The sequence below is a fragment of the Molossus molossus genome, unplaced genomic scaffold, assembly GCF_014108415.1.
Source record: "Molossus molossus isolate mMolMol1 unplaced genomic scaffold, mMolMol1.p scaffold_m16_p_1, whole genome shotgun sequence".
NCBI lineage: Eukaryota > Metazoa > Chordata > Mammalia > Chiroptera > Molossidae > Molossus > Molossus molossus.
The window spans coordinates 164,322,384-164,347,447 of record NW_023425344.1 but is presented as its reverse complement, the minus strand read 5'-3'; the positions used below and the strand labels follow the sequence as shown (position 1 = coordinate 164,347,447).

The window sequence follows — 25,064 nt, the reverse complement described above, 5'->3', positions numbered from 1 at the left end:
TGAATTTTATTCACATTTCTTCCTCTAAAAAATTAGGTTGATCTTGGAGGTGGGATGAAACCTCCTGGATACTATGTGCAGAGATCATGTGGACTGTTCACGGCACCATTTCCACAAGACAGTGATGAACTTGAAAGGATCACAAAACTCTTTCATTTCCTTGGAATTTTCTTGGCCAAATGCATTCAGGACAATAGACTTGTGGATTTACCTATTTCTAAACCTTTCTTTAAACTTATGTGTATGGGTGACATTAAAAGCAATATCAGTAAACTGATTTATGAGTCACGAGGTGATCGAGACTTACACTGTACTGAGAGTCAGTCTGAAGCTTCTACAGAGGAAGGTCATGATTCACTGTCAGTAGGAAGCTTTGAAGAAGATTCAAAATCAGAGTTTATTCTGGATCCCCCCAAACCAAAACCCCCAGCTTGGTTTAATGGAATTTTAACTTGGGAAGACTTTGAATTAGTAAATCCACACAGAGCGAGATTTTTAAAAGAAATTAAAGACCTTGCTATCAAGAGGCGCCAGATTTTAAGTAACAAAGGTCTTTCTGAAGATGAGAAGAACACAAAATTACAGGAACTAGTGCTGAAGAATCCATCAGGATCTGGGCCTCCACTTAGCATAGAGGATTTAGGGTAAGCTTTACATAAACATTCTTCAAACCGTTGGATGAATAAGTTCTAAAACTTTTGTTTCTTTGTCCCCACTTATTTGCAATATATGAATAAAAAGCCCGTTAAGAAGAAGAATATGCTATAGGAAATACTGATTTGAACCTTTGATTTGCTAATATTACAAAGATAACTCAGAATATCAGAATATAGTTTATTAAATCAACAGACCTCTAAAAGATTATCTGATTTGTCAAGTGAGATAAATGTATGTATCTTATGTGAAAAAGTCCAGAGCCAAAAATATTTTGACACATTTATTAGCTAATTAATAGTCTACTTGGCAAAGCTCAAAGGAGCTTGCTTTGTAAGTAAGCCTTATCCCCACTGGCTGCATTAACTAACTCACATGCTTCAGGTCTTTTGATAAAATTCTATTAGTTTATATACATGTAATTATTACAGCCTTGGTATGTTTTACAATGATTTTGGGTTGATTACATGTCTCGCTTTCCCTCCCTCCCTTACAGTCAGGGTTTTGGGGGCGGGGGTAGCACAGTATGAATAACTGTAGTGTAGTAAGTTTCTTCCTGCCAAAAAATATATTTGTATGTGGCGTAAACATGCTGTTGCCATAATTCATTGCAAACATTTTTTTTTTCTTTGTTGATTTTAGAGAGAGAGAGGAAGGGAGAGGGGGAGAGAGATAGAAACTTCAATGAGAGAGAACATCAGTTGGCCGCCTCCTGCATGCCCCCCACTGGGGATCAGGCCCACAACCTGGGCATGTGCCCTGACTAGGAATCGAACCAGCAACCTTTTGGTGCAAGGGTCAGTGCTCAACCACTGAGCCACACCAGCTGGGCCATTGCAAACATCTTTAGTTCATTAATTTTGTGCCATAGGATAAAATGAAATACAGAAACGTGGTGGTTTCATGCAGTCTTTACAAAACCATGTTTGGGAACAGGTTTGACTTAATAGTTTTTTTGTACAGGGTTTTTTTGTACAGGGTTTGCACTTATAAATGCCACATACTTAATATCTAAATTAGTATAGTGATGTAGTTGCTGGAGAAGTGGGAGTTCATGGTTTGGGTGGCAATGTTGTAAAAATTAAATCCCAGTGATAGCCGAGTTAATCTAATGCTTTTTTGTACTTCCAGTTTAAATTTCCAATTTTGCCCTTCCTCAAGAATATATGGTTTTACAGCTGTGGATCTCAAGCCAAGTGGTGAAGATGAGGTAAAATTTTTCTTTTGATAATTTTTTTTTTTTTTAATCCTCACCAGAGGATATGTTTTTTTCTTTTTTTTTTAACAGAGCAAGGAAGGGTGGAGGGGGAGAGGGAAACATTGATCAATTGCCTCCTGTACATGCCCCAATTAGGTATTGTACCCAAAACCTGGAAATATGCCCTGACTGGAAATTGAACCCACAGCCTTTTGGTGTATGGGATGATGCTCCAACTAACTGAGCTACACGGCCAGGGTGTTTTTACTAGGCACTACTGAAATATTCCTATATACTAATAATAATATTGGCAAATTTTCCTTTGCAGATGATAACAATGGATAATGCAGAAGAATATGTGGATTTGATGTTTGACTTTTGTATGCATACGGGTATTCAGAAACAGATGGAAGCCTTTAGAGGTAATTTTTAAGTCTCTTTTGCTTAATCCTTCTTTTACTTCGAGAGAGTTGAAATTAAGGCACTGCTGTGGTCAAGGATTGCTGGTAATCTCCAGATTTGCCCTCTAGTTTTTTGTCTTCCAGATAGTTGGGTCCTGCACAGTACCTAGAACAGGTTGGAACATTTGCAAGCTGTAGCTTGTCCTCAGCTTGCCCCTCCTGAGTAATGGAGGACCTGCTTTTGGCTTCATTTTTAGTGTTCATAAGGTTGCATTCTTTCCACATTACATGACCAGGATGAATTAAACCGTGTTAGAACTAAGTTCTTCTGGTGAAGGTTGAAGCAAAAATATTAGACTGTTTAAAAAATTTACTGGTTCTGAAAATGGGAACATAGCTTTGTTTGGCTTGTATGACACAATGGGAAGTTATTAGAATTTGGTTACTGACCATAGCAACTGAATATTCTCTGTTCAAATTTGTGATATTAAACAGAGATTTTCGTACTTAAATCCCTAACACAGTTGTGTCAAGCTATTTTAATTTATGTATTTTTTCAAATACTAATCTTTTGATATGAAATTTGGTATTTTGAAATTGTAATTTGGAAACTGATTTGTGCATTTTGTTTCTTACTGTGTACATAATGTAGATGGATTTAATAAAGTTTTTCCAATGGAGAAGTTAAGTTCCTTCAGCCATGAAGAAGTCCAAATGATTCTTTGTGGAAACCAGTCACCATCCTGGGCAGCAGAGGATATTATCAATTATACTGAACCTAAGTTGGGTTATACACGTGATAGGTATGTATTGGTTATTTTCTAAAATAAAATTTTGTCCCAGTCAAATGGCAGATGATCTGTAAAGAACTCTGACTCCGTGAATTGCATTTATAAAGTAAGTGACAAAAGCAGTTAAGACTCACCATCACCAAGATGCATATCCATTAATAAGACTGAGTTTACACAAAAAGACAGTTAACTGAGTCTTGGCTAATGTTAAGATTCCTTTTTTGTGTTTTAATTGTTCATTACTTAAAAGGTGAGTAAACTGTAAAGCTTTAGGCTTTGTTGCTTTTATATTAACCTTTATTTTCAAGTAAAAGAATTCCCCATATATCCTTTATCCAGACTCACCTAAGATTTTGCTTTTATAGTATTTATCTTTACACATGCACACACACACTTACCTACACATAATAAGTGTGTGTATGTGTATAGACACACAGGCACAGTTATTTTCTGAACCATTGGAAAATATGTTGCATATAGAGTGTCCCTTCCTCTTTAATGCTTTAGTGTACATTTTCTGAGAATATGGATATTCCCCCGTGTATGCACATTAGCTAGCAAATGCATGATGCTGTACTATGAACTAATCTATATTACTATGTCCATATTCTAGTAATGTCCTTAATAGCACTCCCCTCAGCCCTGTACCTCCTATATCAGGAAATTACAGTTGGTTGTAATGTTTTTAATCTGGAATAGTTCAACTAATTTTTTTCATACCACTGACATTTTAAAACTACATGGTCCTGTATTTTTTTTGGAAAAGTTCCCAAACTAATGTAAATGAGAGAATGTTATGAATTATTTTAAACTTAAATGGCATTGCTTATATATCGTTTTTGAAAGTAAACTTTTTATTAAAGTATAACAAGTGCACAAATTGCATGTTTTGCTTGGAGAATTTTCACAAAATACAACTGTGTAATTGGTACCCAGAATAAGAAACAACTCAGAAATCCCCTTCTCCATCATATTATTTTCTAGTCATTAAATCACTATTCCCATTTAGTAATTTTGCTTGCTTTTGAATTTAATGAAATCACGCAGTTATATATTTTTTATGGTCTGCCTTATTTTCATTTAACACGATGATCATGAAATTCATGTTTTGGCATGTAGTGGTAGTTTCACTGTAACACAAATGGATTATTTTAGATCCACTTTGATAATTTAGGCATATGTGGATAAGTTATGCAAGTGTATTTTGAGCTTTTCTGATTTGCTGGTGTAATTGCATGTTTGATTACTATATTCCATCAGTGTTTCAGTTCTTACTGAGTACAAGAAATTTTGAAGGATATTTTTAAAGTAGTTTGTGTCAGCTCATTTCATACTTACCTAAGAGTCTCTAGACAGTGCTCTTGTTCTGACATGTGAATCTTGTTTTTTTGGAGGGTCGGGGGGAGTTATTGATTACAAAGTAGTGATAATGTTTTTCATTTAAATCAGTTGTCATATTAGTGTAACTATATTTTTCTCCTTTTAGCCCTGGTTTCCTGAGGTTTGTGAGGGTTTTATGTGGCATGTCTTCAGATGAAAGGAAAGCATTCCTGCAGTTTACCACCGGTTGTTCCACTCTACCCCCAGGTGGACTGGCTAACCTGCATCCCAGACTCACGGTTGTACGCAAGGTACAAACTCTCGCTCATGGGGAATCCAATGAGTTAAGGATTGAAAGAAAGAAATATTTAAAGCTATGGTCTCTGTTATTTTCATTTTCTTTTCTATAGGTTGATGCTACTGATGCAAGCTATCCATCAGTGAACACATGTGTCCATTATCTAAAGTTGCCGGAATATTCTTCAGAGGAAATCATGAGAGAGCGCCTGCTAGCTGCTACAATGGAAAAGGGCTTTCATCTCAATTGAGCTTTAAAGTGCAATGGGAGACATCAGAAACTTTAAAAATACTAGTGAAGCCTCTTGTGTTTGTGTGAAGAGAAGTATACGATCCTCCACGCTAATGACACTTGCCTTTTTTCCCACCATTAAGGCTTTAAAGACATGTGGAATAAGTTCGTTAGCTGCTAATGACAACACAGATTCTTTACCTACCCAGCCAGCAAGTATATAGCACAGAACACTGTGTTGCTCAAGGGCTTATGTGACTGGAATAAGGTGGTCCTACTTGACTGTTCCAAAGAGCAGCTTCTGAGATCTTCAGTGTTCACTGGTAAACTTCTAACAGTGTGTTTGTGTAAAGTTTGTCATTTCATACTTCATACACTACAGTTGCCGTCATTGATCCCTGTTTTGCTGGCTTTTAAGCTACTTGGTCAAAAATCCTGCTTCCTTAAAACATAGAGAGTTAATGAGCATCTCAAGCTTTTTTTTTTCTTTCCTTTTTAATGATGCCTGCACTATCAGAGTATTCTAGTGTTCTCTCTTTGTTTGGCATATAATCATGCACAACCTTTTATTTCTTTGAGGTGGGAGTATATTTTTATTTCCTAAATGCCATACTCTAAAGATCAAATTCTTAAGTGTGTCTGTGCAGTTCAAAAATGATGATATATCAAGGGGAAAAGGAAAAAGAAAAAAAACACTGGTCTAGATGCAAGGCACACTTAAAGCAAGTTTTACTTTTGGTTGTATTTTCTTTGTACATTATAAACATTTATTTAAGTTGTTGGAGTTTGAAGTAAAAAATTTCCAAAATGTATGCTCAATAATAATCATTAAAATGTTTGCAGCATATAAAACTGTGTCATGTGACTATTTCATCTCAACCTCCAGACCTTACTCTTCGTTTTGAATCATTGAGATTTAGGTTTTTTTTTTTTTTTTAATTATTACATGAAGAAATCTGTTTTTCTATAGTGAATACACTTACTGAAACTGGAAAGCTAGAAATATATTCACATGTTGAATTGTGATCCAACTGTTATGTTCTGTCTTATTCTTCAGCTAAAGTCAATTTATTTGTGTTAACTTTTTAAATACCAGATCTACTACTTACCATTGTATCTGCAGGGATGTGTAAATCTAAGAAGAATGATTTTTGAATGTTGTATTACTGTCAAAAGAAACTACCATAATACTGCTATTTTCTGTTTGCCTTTTATGTTTTCGTTGACTTTTCTAGAGAGAGATGAAAGGAGAGAGAGAGAAACATCAATCGGCTGCCTCCTACACGCCCCTGTTGGGTATCAAGCCTACAACCTGGGCATGTGCCCTGACTGGGAATCGAACCAGACCTCTGACCATGGTACAACACTCAATCCACTGAGCCACACCGGCTGGGCTATTTTCTGGTTTTCCAAACTCCCCTGATTTATCATATCTGTGCATTTAGGTGAAAGAAATGTTGCTAGGCTTGATTTAGCCAAATGGCTTTTTAGGAGTGAAAAACATTTTTTGGAATTGCCCATTATTTACCTGTTTAAAAGGTATGTTCCTTTTCTACATTAGAAGGGCTGTCTCCCACTATAGTCAGTCATTTGAGTACTGTTTTTATTCTCTGCATGAGAATGTTGTAACTGTAATCAGAGGCAGCATTTAAATAATTGACCTTATTGTTAGCTTCACAGTTCTCTGTGAGAATAAAAGTTAAAATAAAACAATAGTGATATTTAAATGTATGACCTATGCTTTAATCCAAAAAATAGTGGTGGTGATCGTCTTAATAATGTGGATGTGTGACTAAAACTTTATACTGGTATTAGAATTAAAGTCAGTATATGTGTGTAGTATTGCCATTGTTTAAGTCTCTAAAACGTCAGTGGCCAGCCTTGCCCAAGACAAGTCTAGCACAGGAGTCGCAAACTGGCTTGCTACTTGTTTTGTATAGCTCGTGAGCTAAGCAAGCACGGTTTTAATTTTTTTAAGTGATTGAAAAACATCAAAAGGAATATTCCATGATGTGAAAATTTGATCAATTTAAAATGTCAGTGTCCATAAATAATGTTTTTTGGAACACAGCCATGCTTATTCAGTTATTTTGTCTATGGCTGCTTTCACACTACAATGGTACGGCAGAGACCACATGGCTCAGAAAGCCTAAACATTTACCGTCTGGCCTTTGATGGACAAGGTTGCTGAATCCTAGGCTAGCATATTGCTAAAGCAGGTAAAATAGATGTCTTATAAAATTAGTAACTGAAATGTCAGGAGTCTTCCTGCAGAAAGAAAAGTCTAAGAAAGGTAAAGCTAACTAATCTGAGGCATAAATTTCATGTGTGTGAAAATCACTTAAAGCTGGAAGTCACAGTTCAGCAGTTAATTTGACTGATGTGAGATGATACCGCCTGTAAGAACAGAGTAACATTACGGTTCACTTTCATGAGGCAAGTGTTATGAGACATCTACTGGGGTCTCCACATGTACTAGGTATTTGAGTATTTTTTCCTGTAGTATCTACCTAGTATATATTTTTTAATTGTTATTCTCTTAAGGTACTAAAATCTGTGCCAAGATGTCATTCAAGTGCTATTTTGGTGTGACCCAAAAATTAATTTTGTTCACTCCCAAGTTACTTCTGGTGTACCAGTTTCAGCAGTTACTTCAGTGTGCTACTGATTAAGTGCCTACCAACTAGGACAGTGTTTCCCAACTAATGTCTCTGAAAGACCTCAATAGCACTTTGGTCTAGGCTGGGCTTTCCCCAGTCCTTGGCTACTTAATGCAAAGTACCCCTCACCGGTCCGGAGGTCAGAAGTGTGTACTCTGCCTTCCTGAATGAGTCCAAAACAACTCAGGCTTGGTTTTGGAGTCTATTACTGATTTGGTACATGGTACTTTACAGATGTAAACTTCAAAATATATAAACAGATCAAGAATTTAAACAAAACCTTCCCCTCCACACATGAGAGGGGGGAAAAAATCAAACAGTACTGAGTGAATTATTAGGGCCTAGAATGTCCATTTATATTCTTTTGCAGGAGAGTTTTGTAGATGAAAGAGCTCTTGGAATTCCATTGGATGGCACAATATCTTAATGTGTCAAGACTATATTTCTTTTTCCTCCGTTGCACCTGCCTCCTACCTCTACATGCACATAAACATGTTTTATGTTTGTTTGTGGACAGTTCTGTATGTTCTGCTGTTGACTGAGCAGCAAAAGCATATAGAAAGGTTGGGGTCTGGGGATTAGGGCATTGCTCTTTTATCACACCGTAGCAGTTTTCTTTGCTTCAAGACATCCCAGAAGGGGTCGAAGGAATAAGCTTGGGAGTGGGGAGAAGGATTCATTTCATACCAACCTGAACAGAGGTACCCTTTTGATTTCTATTTTAAAATTTTGAACTGAAGTAAATTTCATTTACAGTTTACTAATAAGACAGACCCTTTATAATATGGCATAAAGGATAGTTATAAGGACTCTCTTTTTTCTCTCATAATTGAGATTTTATTGGTTCTTCTGAGGAAGAATACAGACATGTCAATTTGTACACAATTCTTAACATACGTACCAAAAATGTAAAGTCATGTAGTTGTGATTCTTTTCTAAACAGTTTTTCCATTGACTTTCCAGCTTAAAATTTGGAGGCTATACCTTTCCTTAATAAAGTATCAATTACCAATATCTTCGAATGTTAATATGCTGATACATCAAAGTCCCACCAATTCACAATTTAATATCATATACACTACATACCACATTTTCAGTCTTTCACAGCACATTAACAGAGTTACTAGGAAAACTGGACTACCACACCAAAGATGTTACAGAGTGCACAACATTCTGACAGGGAGAGCCAAGATCAAGGAGTGTTTTTCTTTAGGAAAAAATTCTACCAAAAATATGGAAATAGAAGTAATTTAAAAAGAATGTGCGACTAACTCCAAACTGCCACTTAGTATGCTTTGTATTGTAGGACGTAAAACTACCCCATCTATGGAATGTTAAGCTGACACCAAGACAATCAAAGTCTCTTCTATTCAGTATTCCACTATTTTCTGATTGTACCAGAAAATAAACCAGCAATTGATTTCACCTCTTTAAAAATAAGCATTTACACTAAAAAAAATGTAATGAGGTGGAATCCCCTCCTTAAAAATGTTTCTAAGAGCTACTAAAAAACTTGCATTTACAAAATAGCTGGTAAAAATATTCCTCTGGATTGTACAAGAAGGGAGACAGGAACCACTGATAAGACATGGTACATGATATTATTCACACTTGGCTTCTTTTTCTCCTGCTTCATCCAAGGCTGGATCCTCATTTTTGGTTTCTCCGTTTTCTGCAGGGAGGTAGATCTTTGGTTCCTGGTTACCACTTTAGCCTGTTTCCCCTTTGCTCGCTCCCCTTTTCCTTTTCGTGTGTACTTTTTGTCTGTAGATGCATCCTTTCTTGCCGCCTTTTTTTGGCTTTGTTTCCTCTTTTGCAACAGCAGGTTTAGCTGACAACCTCTCTGGTCAATCTCTTGAGCTCTTCCTCTTGGACAGCGGGGAGCAGTGCTGGGTGCCCGAAGGCTGGGGTGCGCCGGGAGGTAAGGGGTCTCTTTTAATGTTTAACTATGTATTTGGTAGTAACATACTCTACAGTTAATTACATGATGGCACTGTAATTGCCAAGCACCCCTAAAATGGATCTCAGGCTTTTAGAAACTGGCAAATAAAACTTAATTCTGTTTCATTAGATACATAATATAGCAAAATTTTCACTTTTTAAGACTTTTTAAAATTTTTCACTTTTCAATGAACTTTTAGGTGTACAGCATAGTAGACAATCATATTCATAAGACAAAGTGCTAGTGTGTTTAAATCAGTTTAAAATTTGTATTGGCTGATAAAGAGCTACCACAGTTTCTTCCTACCTCATGCTGCTAGTCCTGAATTTAATTTGCAAAGGGAAGCAGAGAGAGACCAAAATTTTTTTAAACAACAAAATTTAAACAAGTGGAGAAAATTCTTATGGTTAGAAAATAAGACATCTCTTTCTCAGAGAAAACTTTTCTTTGTACATCATACTTTAAAATACAGTTTTGTTTTCCATTTAGGAACTGTGGAAAACACCTACTGAAAATGTCTTTGGAAGAATACCCCAATCTGCAATGTTTGCTCTTCCAGATTCTTTTGGGCTACAGATGCTGAGAGGTATTCCATGTTCTAATTTCCTGTGTCAGTGATGTTGGCGGAGAATTCCATTATTCAGCTTTCTGACATCTTATCAAGAATTAGTAGAGGGGCAAGAATTCTTGCCCGATTCGTTTCTACAATGGAGCCATTTAACACCATCTCATCCAAAATGATGTGTACTTTATCCAAATTAAACATGATCTAGGGTCATATTAAGGAAATCAGTTTTAGAGTTATAAAAATGTTAACATTAAGTAAGTAATAACTTAAGACTCAGCCTGGAATTTTTCCAGTGTTAATTAGTCTCAGCATGAAAGTATTTTTTTTAACAATTCTTGAAATAAAATTTTAAACTGGTGTCCACATTAGAAATTATTACCTTCATGTACACACACACACACACACACACACACACACACACACCTAGTTTCACTGGTTAAGCTAACCAGACAATAGGCACAGAAGTGGAAGAGCTACACCTTTTAGCCACAGGGAGAAGGAATCCACTCAGAGTTGAAGAATTTAGCAAGTAACATTTGGCAAGAGCATGGCATGACTTGGCCTCAAGAACAATGTCTTCCCAGACAATAGCAACTGTAATTGCCACAATTTACTGAATATACATTATGTTCCATGTATTGTGTTGAGTATTTTACATGTTATTTCAGACTTCTCTACAGCTCTATGATTTACGTTACATATCCTCATTAAAAAAAATTTTTTTCCCCTTTATTGATTTGAGAGAGAGAGGAAGTGAGAGGGAGAGAGAGAGGAAACACTGATGAGTGAGAACATCAATTGGCCCCCTCCTGCATGTCCCTGGGCACTGGGGATCGGGCTCACAACTTGGGCATGTGTTCTGACTGGGAATCGAAGTGGTGACCTCTTGGTGTATGGGTCGCCACTCAACCACTGAGCACACCGGCCAGACTATTATCCTCATTTTATACAGAGGTAAACAGGCTCGAAGCCACTGTCCCAAGGCCACATAGCTAGTAATTGCCATAGTTGGACCTTCAGCCCAGAGTGTGGCCTTGTCTGTTCTGCTTCCAGATTTCTCCTGAGGGGCTTGAGGCCACAGCCTGTTCGTTCTCCAACCTCCACCCAGTAACAAATGCCCTTACAACCCTGCACCTTAAGCTATTTTCTTTGTCAGAGGGCTGAAGAAAAAACAACCTTCAAGGACAAACGAATGACAAAGGCGAGGCAATACTTACTCAAAACGCAAGTAGGTAAAAATTCTGAATTTCAAGATAGTACCTCTTATAAATGGACAGTTCTAAAAATATTTAAGAATTATGGAGCCCCTGTAGTTTACTGATGCTCTTACTAGAAAGTTAGTATAGGCCTGGGGGAAGAGAACATATGACTATGATGCCCACCTAATTAGAAAGAGCCAGATTCTTCCCCCAGGAGCCCTTCATTTGAGTGCCTAGCTTTCCTTTTGTGAAACTGAAATGAGGTGATGACAGTGGGTGAATGTTTATGAATTCTAAGTTTCCGCCTTGATTTAGAGAGCATTACCCTGGTCTGTTAAACAAACAGCTGACAAATTGTTTAAATAGACAAACTTCATTCAACAAATGAGTGATTAAATGCACCTGGGGAATTCATAATGAAATAGTGAATCTTTGTGGAAAGCAAATCATTATCACCTGATATTTTTTTCAGTAATTCCAGATGTTCAAGTCTATATTGTATATGTTTAGTGAAGTACATCTATAGAGAATGAGACAACCCTGCGAATGACTTTTAAGTTTTGATTAGGCCCTGCGGTAACATCTCATTAAGCTCTGTGCAAATAGTCCTCCAGCACAATAAACTGTTTTTCAGGAGCCCATGGGAACTGTCCTTAAGTGACCCAGAAAAAAAAAGCTTTACTCTGATATACCTATTAATAATATCTTCCAATTATATAGATGATTGCTTTGTCCATGGCCAAACTGGGACTGAAATATTAGGCCCTTGACTCAGTCCTGTTCACCAGACCCAGAAGCCAGAACTTAGAAGACTCCAAGACAAAGCTGGCATGACAGCCGGTACAAAGAAAGGCAGAGTTGGGGAGCACAGGTGGCTGCATGTAGAATGGCCTGTAGAATCCCCCGGTTGTATTCATGAAGGGCATTGAAAACGTTAGTGCCTCTGAGAATGTCAACTCATCCAAGATAATTTTCTTTGAGACAGAAGATCTAATTTTAACCTATTTGAATTGGTTCAGATATCAAGCTGCTCTGAAGGCTTCCATCTTTGGCAAGTAGATGATCAGCAATTCAGATGTCCCCTTGAGCAACTGGCCAATTGTTTTGAAATTCAAATTAGAACTTGCTGCTGAATCATGTCAACCGCTGACATCTTCACATTGCAAGGACAAGGTTCTTCAGCTAGCCTGAGTTTCCCAACATCCTGGAAACATGAGTTGCTCAGTGAGGTCATTTAGTCCTGTGGGCATGTGACTGCCTGCCTATCTGAGTATCTGGCTCAAACCTCTAATAATCATGCAGCTTTCTGGCACTACATAGGGAAACCACAGACCAAATCCAAAGTGAGCAAAAGCCTGAAAGCTGATTTCCCCTAGTATCATGTGACTCCTTTAAAATAAGAATCCAACTGTTGGTCACATCTTGATTTGGTTTATGAGCAACTTGTACACACCAGTGAAGCCAAGAGTAATGGCATTTGGGCTATATGCCAGGTGAGCAGGGACCAAAAAAATACCCTATATGCCAAGCCCCTTGGTAATAAATAGGCACACAACAATTCAACCCTGACATTAGGAATAGTACAAAGCAAGGAAGGCTTTGGCCAGTTGTCAATTAATGTGGTGAGCTGAGAATGACTGTTTCAAAAAGGTCTTACCTTCAGGCTATACTTGACCGACTTAAAGGTCCTTAAGGCAACTTGTTTCCTTTCATAGGCACCCTCAGGTTGGAGCTGGTATGAACTGGAAACAGCCTCCCAAAGAGGAGATTCATCGAGCCCCATTTTCTCATAAACCTGAAACCTAGAAGCCTTTCTGAATTTCTATGTAACATAGATTGGAGTTGAACATCTTGAGACCCCATTAATGTCATTTTTAATTAAAGTAAATGAACCAGTTGTGGTTTCTACATTGGAATTTTGATCTTTGGATCATGAAACGTTTTTCAACATGGTATTTTTACACCACTGTGGTGGCCTAATATTCTTATTGATTTTAGAGAGAGAGGAAGGGAGAGGGAGAGATAGAAACATCGATGAGAGAGAACATCGACTGGCTGTCTCCTGCACACCCCATACTGGGGATCAAGCCCACAACCTGAGCATGTGCCCTGACCGAGGATCAAACCAGTGACCTCTTGGTGCATGGGTCAGCGTTCAACCACTGAGCCACACCGGCCAGGCCTAATAGTCCTTTAATAAGAGAAAATGAGCAGCATACATTCAAATGGGACTTCAGAAGCAATTCCAGGGCAGAGTCCCGTCTAGAAACTGAAATTTGTAACTAGATTTTGGTCTCAATCCTTTGTCTTCTTTCTTTCTTTTTTAAGATCCTACCTAACCAAAGTTCTTTAATACATGAAGGTAGGAAAAAACTTGCTCTCATTATTTATACTGTAACTCAATTTCCCATGAAATGAGGTAAGATGCGAAAGGCCAGTGTGTTCGCATTCCACAGAAGATTTTGCCTATCCTGGATTCACTCCTTGTAAGAGTCTTCTGTTGACTTCTAGGCTTGGTATTCTCTCTCATTAATTAGGCCACTGAACAGGAATGTATCTTTTTTTAAGGAAAGTAGGTTTTCCTTAAAGACCCATTCCTACTCCAAGAGCAACAAAACATCTAGGTATAATTATTTTTTTGTTAATCCTCACTTGAGGACATTTTTCCTTTTTTTAAAAAAACAGAGTGGAAGGGGGTGGGGGCAGAGAAACAAACATCAACGTGAGAGAGACACATTGATTGGTTGCCTCCTGCACGACTTGACCAGGGATCGAACCTGCAACCCAGGTATGTGCCCTTGACCGGGAATCAAACTTAGGACCCTTTGGTCTGTGGGCTGTTGCCTAACCAGAGCCAAGTTGGCCAGGAGCACAGGTGTAATTTTTTTAAAGTTTATGTAGGCTTATACAAAGTTACTCAAATAGAAAAGTCAGCACTGGGTCAAATTAAGTCTGTCATTTCTCTTGTACTTTTCCTAACTGTTGCTTCTCATAACTTGCTGTCACTATTCCTGAGTAAAACAACCCGGAAGCATGGACAGGAGTGGGGTAAGGCAGAGGGAGCTGGGGAGGAAGGAACACCAGAGGATGGACATGGCACCTACAGCGCTCAGAACACATGAAAAGGAAACAGATGGTGAAGGCCAGTGAGAGCCGAACAAGCCTGGAAGGCAGCAGGGTTGAAGTGGAGCATTCACATCCCCTTCCCAGCTGAATGGCGGGCTCTTGGGGACGGCTCATAACGCTGAGACTCATCACTCACGACAGCACTGCTGCACAGGGTCCTGGCCTCAGCTCAGCGCCTGCCCTTCCTAACACTGCACAGGCGGCACACGTCCCTCCAGCCCAGGGGCCAGCTCTCGCCCCTCCCGGTCCTGCTTTCAATTCACCTATTTTCAAAAGGAGACGAGATATTTAGCAATCTCTGAATGTGAACCCTACGTTTGGAGAGTGTGCTTTTATAAAGACATTCAGATATTCTCAAGACTTTTTTTTTCATTTCTGACTCCTCCAACCATAGACTAGTGTTTCTCCAAAACTCCTTCCTTAATTCAGAAAAAAGCTTTGACAACACCAAGACAGCATGGTGACAGGCACTCCTTGTTAGCCACTAAATTGCCACAATCTACTCTAGATGATTTTTTTTTAAAAATCCTCACCAGAGGACATTTTTGTGTTTATCTTCAGACAGAGCGGGAGGGAGAGAGGGAGGAAAAGAGAGAGAGAAAAACATCGACACGAGAGAGACACATTGAGTTGTTGCCACCCACAGGACCCCAACTGGGGCTGGGGACAAAATGCAACCAAGATATATGCCCTTACGAAAAACCGAACCCGGGACTCTCTGGTCCACGGGCCGATGCTCTCATTGCTGAGCCAAACCAGCCAGGGCTCTAGATGATTTTTAAATTATTACTTTTAAAATGTTTTTATTGATTTCAGAGAGGGACAGGGAGAGATAGAAAACATCAATTGGCTGCCTCCTGCTCGCCCCCTACTGGGGATTGAGCCCACAACCCAGATGTGTGTCCTGACTGGGAATCGAACCAGTGACTACGCTCGCTCAATCCACTGAGCCACACCAGCCAGGTAATGATTATGAAATTGCAAATAAATCTTATTTCTAATTTAAAGTCCTGGAAACCCAGAATACCAGCTCTTCCCCAAAGTAGCTCTGTGTCTTGGGACACATGTCATGAAACCTCTGCCTCTTCATCTTAAAAGTGAGGTCTTAACCTGATGATTCTGAAGTTTTCTTCCAACTCCAAAGTACTCAAATCCTCTGACTAAAACCAACCTTCAGGGGGAGGGGAGGCAATTGACTCTTTTCTGATATTATCAAGCCATTCTGGATGTAGGCTCCTTCATACTTCAAAAGAAATCCTGTTGTAATGACTTAATTATTGTAACTTTCTGAGAAAACTTCAATTCATTTAGAAGCTGCTATGTCCGTGTAGAAAGGATTCTCTGAAGGAATTTTGTTCTTGCCAGTATTTCCATAACCTAGCCTTGTGATTTCTTATTACGTTAGGCTAACATTCTCTCTCACTTGGAGAAAACCTATTCTGGTTTCTGGACCTCTAAAGGTGTTTGGAATTTTAGGATGGTAATGAAGGAATGAGATGCCCCACTGTGGGCAGTGGTCAGGACCTGACTGCAAATCTTGCTGATGCCGTTACTAGTGCATTCATTCCAGGGAGCACCATCATCAAGAACTACTTGAGTCACAGCCAGTGCAAGCTGGATGGACTCTTCCTACTTCCCTACCCTTAACTTCGGTGAAGAGAGCATGAATCGGGGTGCTTTCACATTACCCACGTAAGCTTTAAGGTCCTAGACTTAATTGCTCAGGCTTTGGGTTTTAAGACTTGTAAAATAAAAACATGAATGTTCTAAAGATTTTTCTTTAGATTTTTTTTTTTTTTTATCCTCACCCTAGGACACTTTTATTTTGCATATATCTTCAGATACAGTGGGAGAGAGAGAGATAGAAACATCCGATATGAGAGAGACACATCGACTGTCCGCCACCCACACGACCCCAACCGGGGCCGGGGACAAACTGCAACCAAGGTACGTGCCCTTAGCGGGAACCGAACCCGGGTCTCTCTGGACCGCAGGCTGTCGCTCTAACCGCTGAGCCAAACCGGCCAGGGCTCTTTAGATGTTTTTGAATTAAAACATTCTGGATGCTAGGCATACCCTTTATTTGTGGGGAGGCACAAAAATATAAGTAGGGACCCCAGCCTGTCCCCACTTTTCTCCCCGTGTGTGTGTGGGGGAGGCCTGCATGGGCCCTAGCAGCAGGTTCTGGGATGTCTGGGCACCCAGTAAATGTTGGGGCCCAGGCAGCTGGAGGATGGTCAGGAAACGGATGGGGGCCCTGAAGGCTCTCAGTAGGCACCCTCACCCCACGGAGAGAGATGTGGCTGAAGGAGAGCTAGAGTGGGGGCCCTAGTTGTCCAGGTCCAAAGGCAGCCTTCTAGCCAAAATAAAGTCTTTAAGCCTCTTTAAAGGTACCAAATGCCAAAAAGGCTGTTAAGGTTTTCAGTACCTTCACACATACAGTGGTGTGCATGAACTGAGGAGCTGGGCATCTCCCACACAGCACCTTGTGTTGGTGCCACCGCCTGACTATTGAGCAGAAGGGGGTAGAGAGAGCTCCTTTGAATTATACATTGTCTGGAGAATTCACAAATCTGGGGCTCCAGAGCAGAGCACATTTTGGGAAGCTCATCAGTTGGTTCCTAAAAACCATCTTTTTTATAAAAAATTTCTTCTATTGATCTAAAGACCATCTTAACTCAAGGAATTTGAAGTCTTAAATTTAAGTCTACCAAAGTATGTAGAGAGGCACACTCTCCTTATAGAAGCAGGGCCCCATGACTCCTCAGAGCGTACAGGAGTTTATTCACGGCTCGTGAATGATACAGATCACTGATGTGCTCAGTCCCAGGGGGTAGTCTGCCCCACCAGGCACGACTGCCAGTTTCCATTCAGTAGAAGGAATTCTGATTCAAAAATCAGAATTTCTGTCCTGATTTTTGTGCTTAGGTTGTTTTTTTTTTTTATTCCACCTGTCTTGTCCTGTGAAGTAGAACAAGCCCCTTACTGAGGAGAAATGTAAATGGTGCATTTTCTTTCTCAAATTCTAACAATGCAGACTCTGGAAAACTGCCCCATTTGTAAAAGGCTTCAAGGTGCTGAAGCTCCTGGAGAAAAAGACTGCAAGTAGAGAACTTTCTGGGAATTCCTCAGGGCTGATTTCCTCCTCCTGTTGCCGCACCAGCACCGAGCCTAAGCCGTGTCTTCGCGTGGCCGACAGGGCAGCCTCCCTTTCGCCTGAGTGTACACAGGGATGATGTGCTCTGAGTGCTGGAAGGACCAGCTCCAGTTTGTAATGACATCAGTTGTCTGTCTCAACCCTTCAGGGCCTAAGGACGTTCTCCTGGCACAACACCAACAATTTAACTGGCCAAGCAGGTTCCTGGTTACAGGTGTCAAGGGGTGATGTCAAGGGTGATGCAGAATGTCTGTGGCCCTAGAGAGAGCAGGAAACACACACCTCTGAAAGGCTCCCTGGTCTTCCTGTTATGAAACTGATGTGTAGAGAGGACTCCCTAGTTAAGAGGAACTATGTATGAGGCAGAGCAGAGCCATGGGTTTTTAATTTGATTTTCCCCCCAGATGGCTGAGGGTGAAAACCCTTAAGAATATCAATAGAAAAGAGGTGCCCCAGACCCTGCCTACCCAGCCTGCATCTGCTCTACTTTTAGGCCACTGGAGATCCCTGTGAAATTAAACCTAAAGACATATACTTCCAGGAGTAGAGAGATCTGGTTTCCTTCTCTAAAAGATGGAAAATTCCTAATCTGTCAGATAGATATGCCTAAATAATTCCTTAGGACAGAAAATAAATTGGTCAGAGAGGAAGAGAAGGCAAAAATGAAACTAAGTAAAATGAGAGGGAAGACACAAATTGTGTGCCTTGGTGTGGAAACTAAATTCAAACAAGACTGCTGGAGCTCATTACCTATACACCAGAAGGACACAAAGACAAGCCCACCCCTACTTCTACTAAACATCTAGTCAATATATCAGACACATCAACACAACTAGTCCACTGTGCTACATATCCTGTTACACCTGATTCACTTTGATTCTCAGAACATCTAAACTTGTAAGACACTCCACTCCAGGTGTAAGGTAGCTCAGCTCAGTTACCTAGACTCATGGCAACATCAACTATTAAGGCTGAGAGGGTTTTAAAGCTCCTCTAGTCTAATTCTATCATTTTGAGATGAGGGGTTATGTGTCTTGTCCAATACACACAGCTAGTTGGTGTGGGTAGAACCAATACTGGAACTTGGGTTTATATTCCCAGACAAGTGTCTATCAGCTTTCGCTACCTTCTTGATGACTCTTTAAGTCAAAAGACATTTTCTTTTCTTTTTTTATAATCCTCACATGAGGGTATTTTTTCTATTGAATTTTAGAGAGAGTAGAAGGAAGGGAAGGGGAGAACGAGAAATAAGGATGTGAGAGAGACACATCAATTGGCTGCCTCTCACACGTGCCCCAACCAGGGTTGGGAACTGAACTCTTGACCCTCGGGTATGATGGCTGACGCTCTATCCACTGAGCAACACCGGCCAGGGCTCAGAAGGCATTTTCTTATTCCTATGTACAAGGAGGAAGATATTTACTTTGAATTGCTTTAAAGGGCTTAGTTAAAATGGAATGTTACATGCTGATACACAACCTGGTCTTGGGTCTTCTAGGTCAAAGGGGTCACAGGTTTAGGACACTCTGTATTAGAGGGCACTCAGAATTTCCCAGTGAATTCAAAGAGGCTTCCAAATACAGCCTGCAAATGAAGTTTTCGACATGAGGACATTTTCTATTAGCAGTAAAAGGTAAATGGCCATTTCTCCAGAATATCCTGACTCTGGGCATAGGTGTCTAAATGTATGTATATCTACACAGAAATAAACATGTTATAATTAATATGCATTTGTTATAATTAATGTCACTATTTTAGATTCAAGACTGATGCGTTGTCCTCAAAGGACTCTCATGTACTGCTTTCAAGTGGTAAGCAAATGTTTGAAGTAAAAATTAACTAAAAGTCGACTTCCCTCCAGAGCACTCACACAAGCCGTGGGCTCCTGCCAAAACCTGGGGGCCTGCCGCCCGCTCGGCGAACCTGGGGGCCTGCCGCACGCTTGTTGTTAGGGCTCTTGGACACTTTGATTTAAAAGGGAGAACAGAAGAAAAGGAGAGCATTCTCTGCTATAAAAGGAAATGAATATAAGCCAGGCAATTTCTTTAACCCTCTAGTTGATCTTCCCTGAAGGCCTGATTCTGCTTATGTGGTGAATTTCTGGAGATTTATACCCAGAGCCATGAAAATCCATTCTCTCTCTGAGGACCAAGCACTTTCTGCCTGTGCTATTTAAATTCTAAAAAGGTCTATCCCGTATACTTAAAAGAAGTTAAATTAATATATAACAGCTATTATTAACTACTACCATAGAATTGCCCTAACTGAAACATACAAAATTCTTAATAAGAACTGTCTTTGTGAAAATGCTGGGTGTTTCTGCAAAGCACCGGTACCTCCGGCCGCAGCGTTGGAGTTGCTAATGATGGGCATTCTGGATTCCAGATTCTGCTGCATTGTTTTCCTGCCCTGTGGCACTTACCTGATAAATACCAACCTGTGCTTTGCCAAGTACTGTAGAGAAACTTGGCTCACAGCATGGAAAAAGGATACATCTAATTCACTCTGGAAGAGAAGAGAGTGCAAGGATGAGAATGAGACCCCGGGACACAACGCACTTAGCAGAGTTAGTGGCTACTCTGGCCACACACCTGGAAGCAGGTGGGAGAGGCTGCTCTGTGCGCAGAAGTGTGACAGTGGGAAGGCCCTGAGTTTGGGATTGTGATTTTAAAAAATAAGCTGCAGTTTAAAGGAATTTTATAGGCCAGAATAATTATTTTTAGATTGTAGAAGGATTGAAGGAGGGACATCTGTAATACTTTCAACAATAAAGGTGAAAAATAAAAATAAAAACACACACAAGAAAATGAACGTAGCCCTGGCTGGTTTAGCTCAGTGGTTAGAGTGTTGGCCCTTGGAGCAGAGTCGCGGCCAAGGGCACCGGCACGTACCTCGGTTGCAGTTCATCCCCAGCCCTGGTTGGGGTTGTGCAGGAGGCAACCAATTGATGTGTCTCTCTCACATTGATATCTCTCTCTCTCTCTCTCTCTCTCTCTTTCTCTCTCTCTCCCACTCTCCCCTTGCTTCCCCCTTCTCCCCCTCTCTCTTCCCACCCCATCTCACACTATCTCAAGATATTTGGAAAAATATCCTCGGGTAGGATTAAAAAAAAATGTCAAGGGAACAATCTAATTCAATCTTTACAGATGATAATTTTTTATAGGTTTATAAAAAACCTTAATAATGCATATACCCTTTGAATCTATCAAATTTTCTCCTAGATGTTTATTTTATGGGAATAATTAGATAATGGCACCATAATGTATGATAGGATATTCAGAGTAATGTTTATTTTTTTAAAATTTTTCTTTTCTGTATTGATTTTTAAAGAGAGAGGAGAGGACAGGGAGAGAGAGATATAAACATTGATGAGAGAGAACATCTACCTCCTGTATGCCCCGCACTGGGGACCGGGCCCACAACCTGGGCATGTGCCCTGACTGGGAACCAAACCAGCGACCTCCTGGTGCATGGGTTGATGCTCAACCACTGAGCCACACCGGCTGGGCAAGGGTAATGTTTATAGCAGCAAATTATTGAAAATGAGGGGACTAGTTAAAATTATATCAGATACACAAATAATGATGTAGATATATATACTAACATACTGTTGAATAGAAAAGCGAGTTATAAAATGGTATATACAGTATTATCCCGTATGCATATGTATACAGAGATATAGATAAAGCCTGAATGCAAATGAACCTAATAGTATGCATCAGTAAGTGATGGGCTTACTGGTGATCTTCTCCCCTTTCCTTTTGCTTTTATGTATTTTTAATTTTTTTCAATGAACATATAGATATTCATAGAAGGAGAAAAAAAAAGTTAAATTCACCCTGGCTGGTTTGCTCAGTGGTTAGAGTGTTGGCCCGTGAACCAGAGTTGCAGGTTCAATTCCAGTCAAGGGCACGCCACACCTCCGTTGCACTTCGTCCCTCACCCTGATCAGGGTCGTGTGGGAGGCAACCAATCAATGTGTCTCTCTTGCACTGATATTTCTCTCTCCCCCACTCTCATCTGAAGATAAATGGAAAAATGTCCTCAGATAAAGATTTTAAAAAGCAAACAACAACAAAAACCAGTTAAATTCATATTTGAAGGCACTTAAGGAGTGTCGAACGCAGCACCGACGACCCTGATCCCACTTCCTCAACAGCAGTAGGCCTCTGCTCTTGCCAGACTGCCTCCTTTAGAGCTAGCTGGGTTGGCTTCCTGTTTTGAAATGTGATGCTGAGATGCTTCTTTGAGCCCAGACAGCAGCATGAGATTGCTCTCCAAATTTAAGATTTAGAAACTCTAAAATTTAAAAATAGTCCCAGAAAGAATGTCTAAAACTCAGAAACCTAAAATTAAATTTTAGATGACAAGACACTCTCCATGTGTGGGACAGTTTCTATTTTCTTTCCCATAGTACTCTTTCTTTTCCCTCCTCTTTCTCTTCTTTTTGCTACTACTGTCATTCTAAACGGGGTCCTCCAAGTCCTATATAATCACCAGGTTTAAATTCTAATCTTTACTTCTCTGGTTTATGTGGTCACTGACTCTCCCTAGAATTATAGTCAAATTCAGCAACATGCTATTTATGCTCAGTTACTGAATATAATAATTGTGATTTAAAAAAACCTTAGCAATGATAGTGCTTGCACCCACTCTTTAGTCTCCCAGGTTTAAAACATTGCCAGTTTGGGAAATCATATTCTATTTAATAGGTGTTCCCTTAAAGTGGCTAATCACGGCCAGCCAGCTCTGAACCACAGACCCCGATTTGCAACCAGTCTGTCTGAACAGAGTGGTCACCTGGAGACAAGCAGGAGTTAGAGTTATGCTTACCAATATGGTAACCACCAGCCTCATGTGGTGATTTAAATTAATTAAAATTAAAATTCCTCATTTACACTAATCACATTTTAAGTGTCCAAGAGCAACATGTGGCTGGTGCCAACTGTATCGGATGGCACAGATACAAACATTTCTATGGCTGCTGGTCCATGGTGCTCTCTCCAATCAATCAATACAAAGATGAATTTTAAAGCCAGCCTCAGTGCTCTCTGGCTCCTCAAAGCCAGCCTCTGGACTGGCCCAACCTCCTGCCCTCTTCCAGTTTTGGGGGGCACCAAGTCCTTCCTAGTTAGATGCACTACCAAGTCGCAGTCCACCAGGCAGCTTCCCAGCTCTAGCGTCTGAATCAGGAAACCGCTGACAGCAAGCCTCATGTATGAAGCATGCACCAGAATCACCTGGAAAGCTTGGTAAACACATTTCTGGGCCTCAACCCAGAATTTCTACCTCAATAGACTGGGGTGGGTCCAGAATGATTATTTCTTACAAGTTCCCAGGTGATGCTTATGCTGCTTGTCCAGAAACCACACACTGGGAACCTCTGCACGAAGGCAGTGAAGACAGGCTAGCTGATTGTCCCAAGCAGGAGTTTGCCAAATGCTACTTGTGGCGTTAGGAGTTAGACTGAAGACAACTTCTTAACATGAACTTTGTCCTTAGCAGGCTTTAGAGCACTCAGTATTACTAACTATGGATTCCTCTCGCTGTCTCAGGAAGCAGCAGGTTGGAAACAATTCTTTCCTAATCTTTTCATTTAAAAGAAAAATGAAATAAACAAAACAAGGAAAAATCAGCCTGTGCCACTACAACTTCTCAATGTCTAACTAAGGCAGAGGAAGGCCTACGGTAGCAGAGTAAAACATCTTCACTGATTCTTTTAAAAGACTGTTGATTTCAAACGAACTACAAAGCTAAAGTCAGCCAGATAGTGTGGTACTGGCAGAAGAATAAACATACAGATCATTGGAACAGAACTGAAAGTTCAGAAATAAACCCTTACATTTAGGGTCAACTGATTTTTGACAAGGGTGCCAAGTCAATTCAGTGGGAAAAAAGAACAGTCTTGTCAACAAATGGTACTGGGACAATTGAATATCCACATGCAAAAGAATGAAGTTGGAACCTACTTCACACCATACACAAAAATTACTTATAATGGGTCAAAAACTGTAGGAGCTGAAACTGTAAAACTCTAAGAAGAAAAGACAGGAGTAAACTTTCATAGCCAACTTCAGGTTGGACAAAGCCTTTTTAGACATGACACCAAAAACATAAGCAACAACAACAACAAAATAAAGTAACTGAACTTCATCAAAATAAAAAATTATTGTGCTTCAAAGGATACCATCAAGAAAGTGAAAAGAAAACCACTAAATGGGAGGAAGTATTTCCAAATCATACCTGATAGAAGATTTTTATTCAGAATACATAAAGAACTCTTATAACCAAACAATAAAAAGACAAAGCAATTGAAAAATGGACAAGGGATTTGAACAGACATTTCTTCAAAGAAGATATACAGATGATGGTCAATAAACACGTGAAAAGATGCTCAACATTGTTAGCCATCAGATATCAAAATCTCAACTGACTGGCCTCTATACCACTTCACCCACTAGGATTGCTACTATAAAAAAGACAGATAAGTTTTGGTGAGGATGTGGAAAAATTAGAACTTTCATACAATGTTGATGGGAAAGTTTGGCAGTTCATCAAAATGGTTTTTGTTTTTTTAAATATATTTTTATTGCCCTGGCCAGTTTGGCTCAGTGGTTAGAGCATCGGCCCAAGGACCAGAGAGTCATGGGTTCGGTTCCCGCTAATGGCACGTACCTCTGTTACGGTTCATCCTCGGCCCCGGCTGGGGTTGTGCGGGTGGCAGCCAGTCGATGTTTCTCTCTCTCTCTCTTCCTCCCTCTCTCTCTCCTGCTCTATCTGAAGATAAATGCAAAAATGTCCTCAGGTGAGGATTTTATATATATATATATGTGTATGTGTATATATATATTTTTTTAAAAAATGATTTTTGAAAGAGAGGAAGGGAGATGGAGAAAGAAACATTGATCAGTTGCCTCCCACACACATCCCAACTGGGAATCAAGCCAGTGACCTTTTGGTGCACGGGACAAGGCTCAACCAACTGAGCCACACTGGCCAGGGTTCATCAAAATAGTTTAAAAACAGATTTTTTTAAATTGTTCAATTACAGTTGACATTCAATATTATATTAGTTTCACATGTACAGCATAGTGGTCACATATTTATATAACTTATGTTGCTTCCGTATCTTGGCTATTATTAAAATGCTGCAATGAACATAGGGGTGCATATATCTTTTGAATTACTGTTTTGGATTTCTTTGGATAAATACACGTAGGATTGCTGGGTGATACGGTAGTTCTATTTTTAATTTTTTTAAGAACCTCCAAACTGATTTTCATAGTGGCTTCACCAATTCAAAATGGTAAACATGGAGTTACTATATCATCCAGCAATTCCAGTCCTAGGTATATTCCCAAGAGAACTAAAAACATGATTCCACACAAAAATGTGTTCATAAATGTACATAGGAATATTATTGATAATAGCCAAAGGGTATAAATAACCCAGATGCCCATCAACTGATGAATGGATAAACATAATGTGATATATTCATATAGTGAATTATTATTTGACC

General features: G+C 39.7%; 2 protein-coding genes across 12 annotated transcripts in view; one reads left to right on the top strand and one right to left on the bottom strand.

The window, feature by feature from the left end:
* HECTD1 (HECT domain E3 ubiquitin protein ligase 1) overlaps positions 1-5,737 on the top strand; it is a 102,257-nt gene extending 96,520 nt beyond the window's left edge. For all 8 annotated transcript variants that reach the window (XM_036239698.1, XM_036239677.1, XM_036239687.1 and 5 more), the window contains 6 exons: positions 37-644; positions 1,786-1,864; positions 2,181-2,274; positions 2,906-3,056; positions 4,531-4,675; positions 4,775-5,737. In XM_036239698.1, coding sequence (XP_036095591.1) covers positions 37-644; positions 1,786-1,864; positions 2,181-2,274; positions 2,906-3,056; positions 4,531-4,675; positions 4,775-4,912 — 1,215 coding nt within the window. In that variant the 3' untranslated portion in view covers positions 4,913-5,737. The remainder of the gene's footprint in view (positions 1-36; positions 645-1,785; positions 1,865-2,180; positions 2,275-2,905; positions 3,057-4,530; positions 4,676-4,774) is intronic.
* A 2,646-nt stretch (positions 5,738-8,383) lies between these two features.
* Positions 8,384-25,064, bottom strand: part of AP4S1 (adaptor related protein complex 4 subunit sigma 1) — a 44,337-nt gene continuing 27,656 nt past the window's right edge. For 3 of the 4 annotated variants that reach the window (XM_036276575.1, XM_036276584.1, XM_036276560.1), the window contains 2 exons: positions 20,039-20,050; positions 10,077-10,264 (listed from right to left, as the gene is read on the bottom strand). In XM_036276575.1, the coding sequence (XP_036132468.1) occupies positions 10,136-10,264; positions 20,039-20,050 (141 nt within the window). In that variant the 3' untranslated portion in view covers positions 10,077-10,135. Of the gene's footprint in view, positions 10,265-20,038; positions 20,051-25,064 lie in introns of all 4 variants that reach the window. The other variant, XM_036276566.1, reaches the window with a different exon arrangement.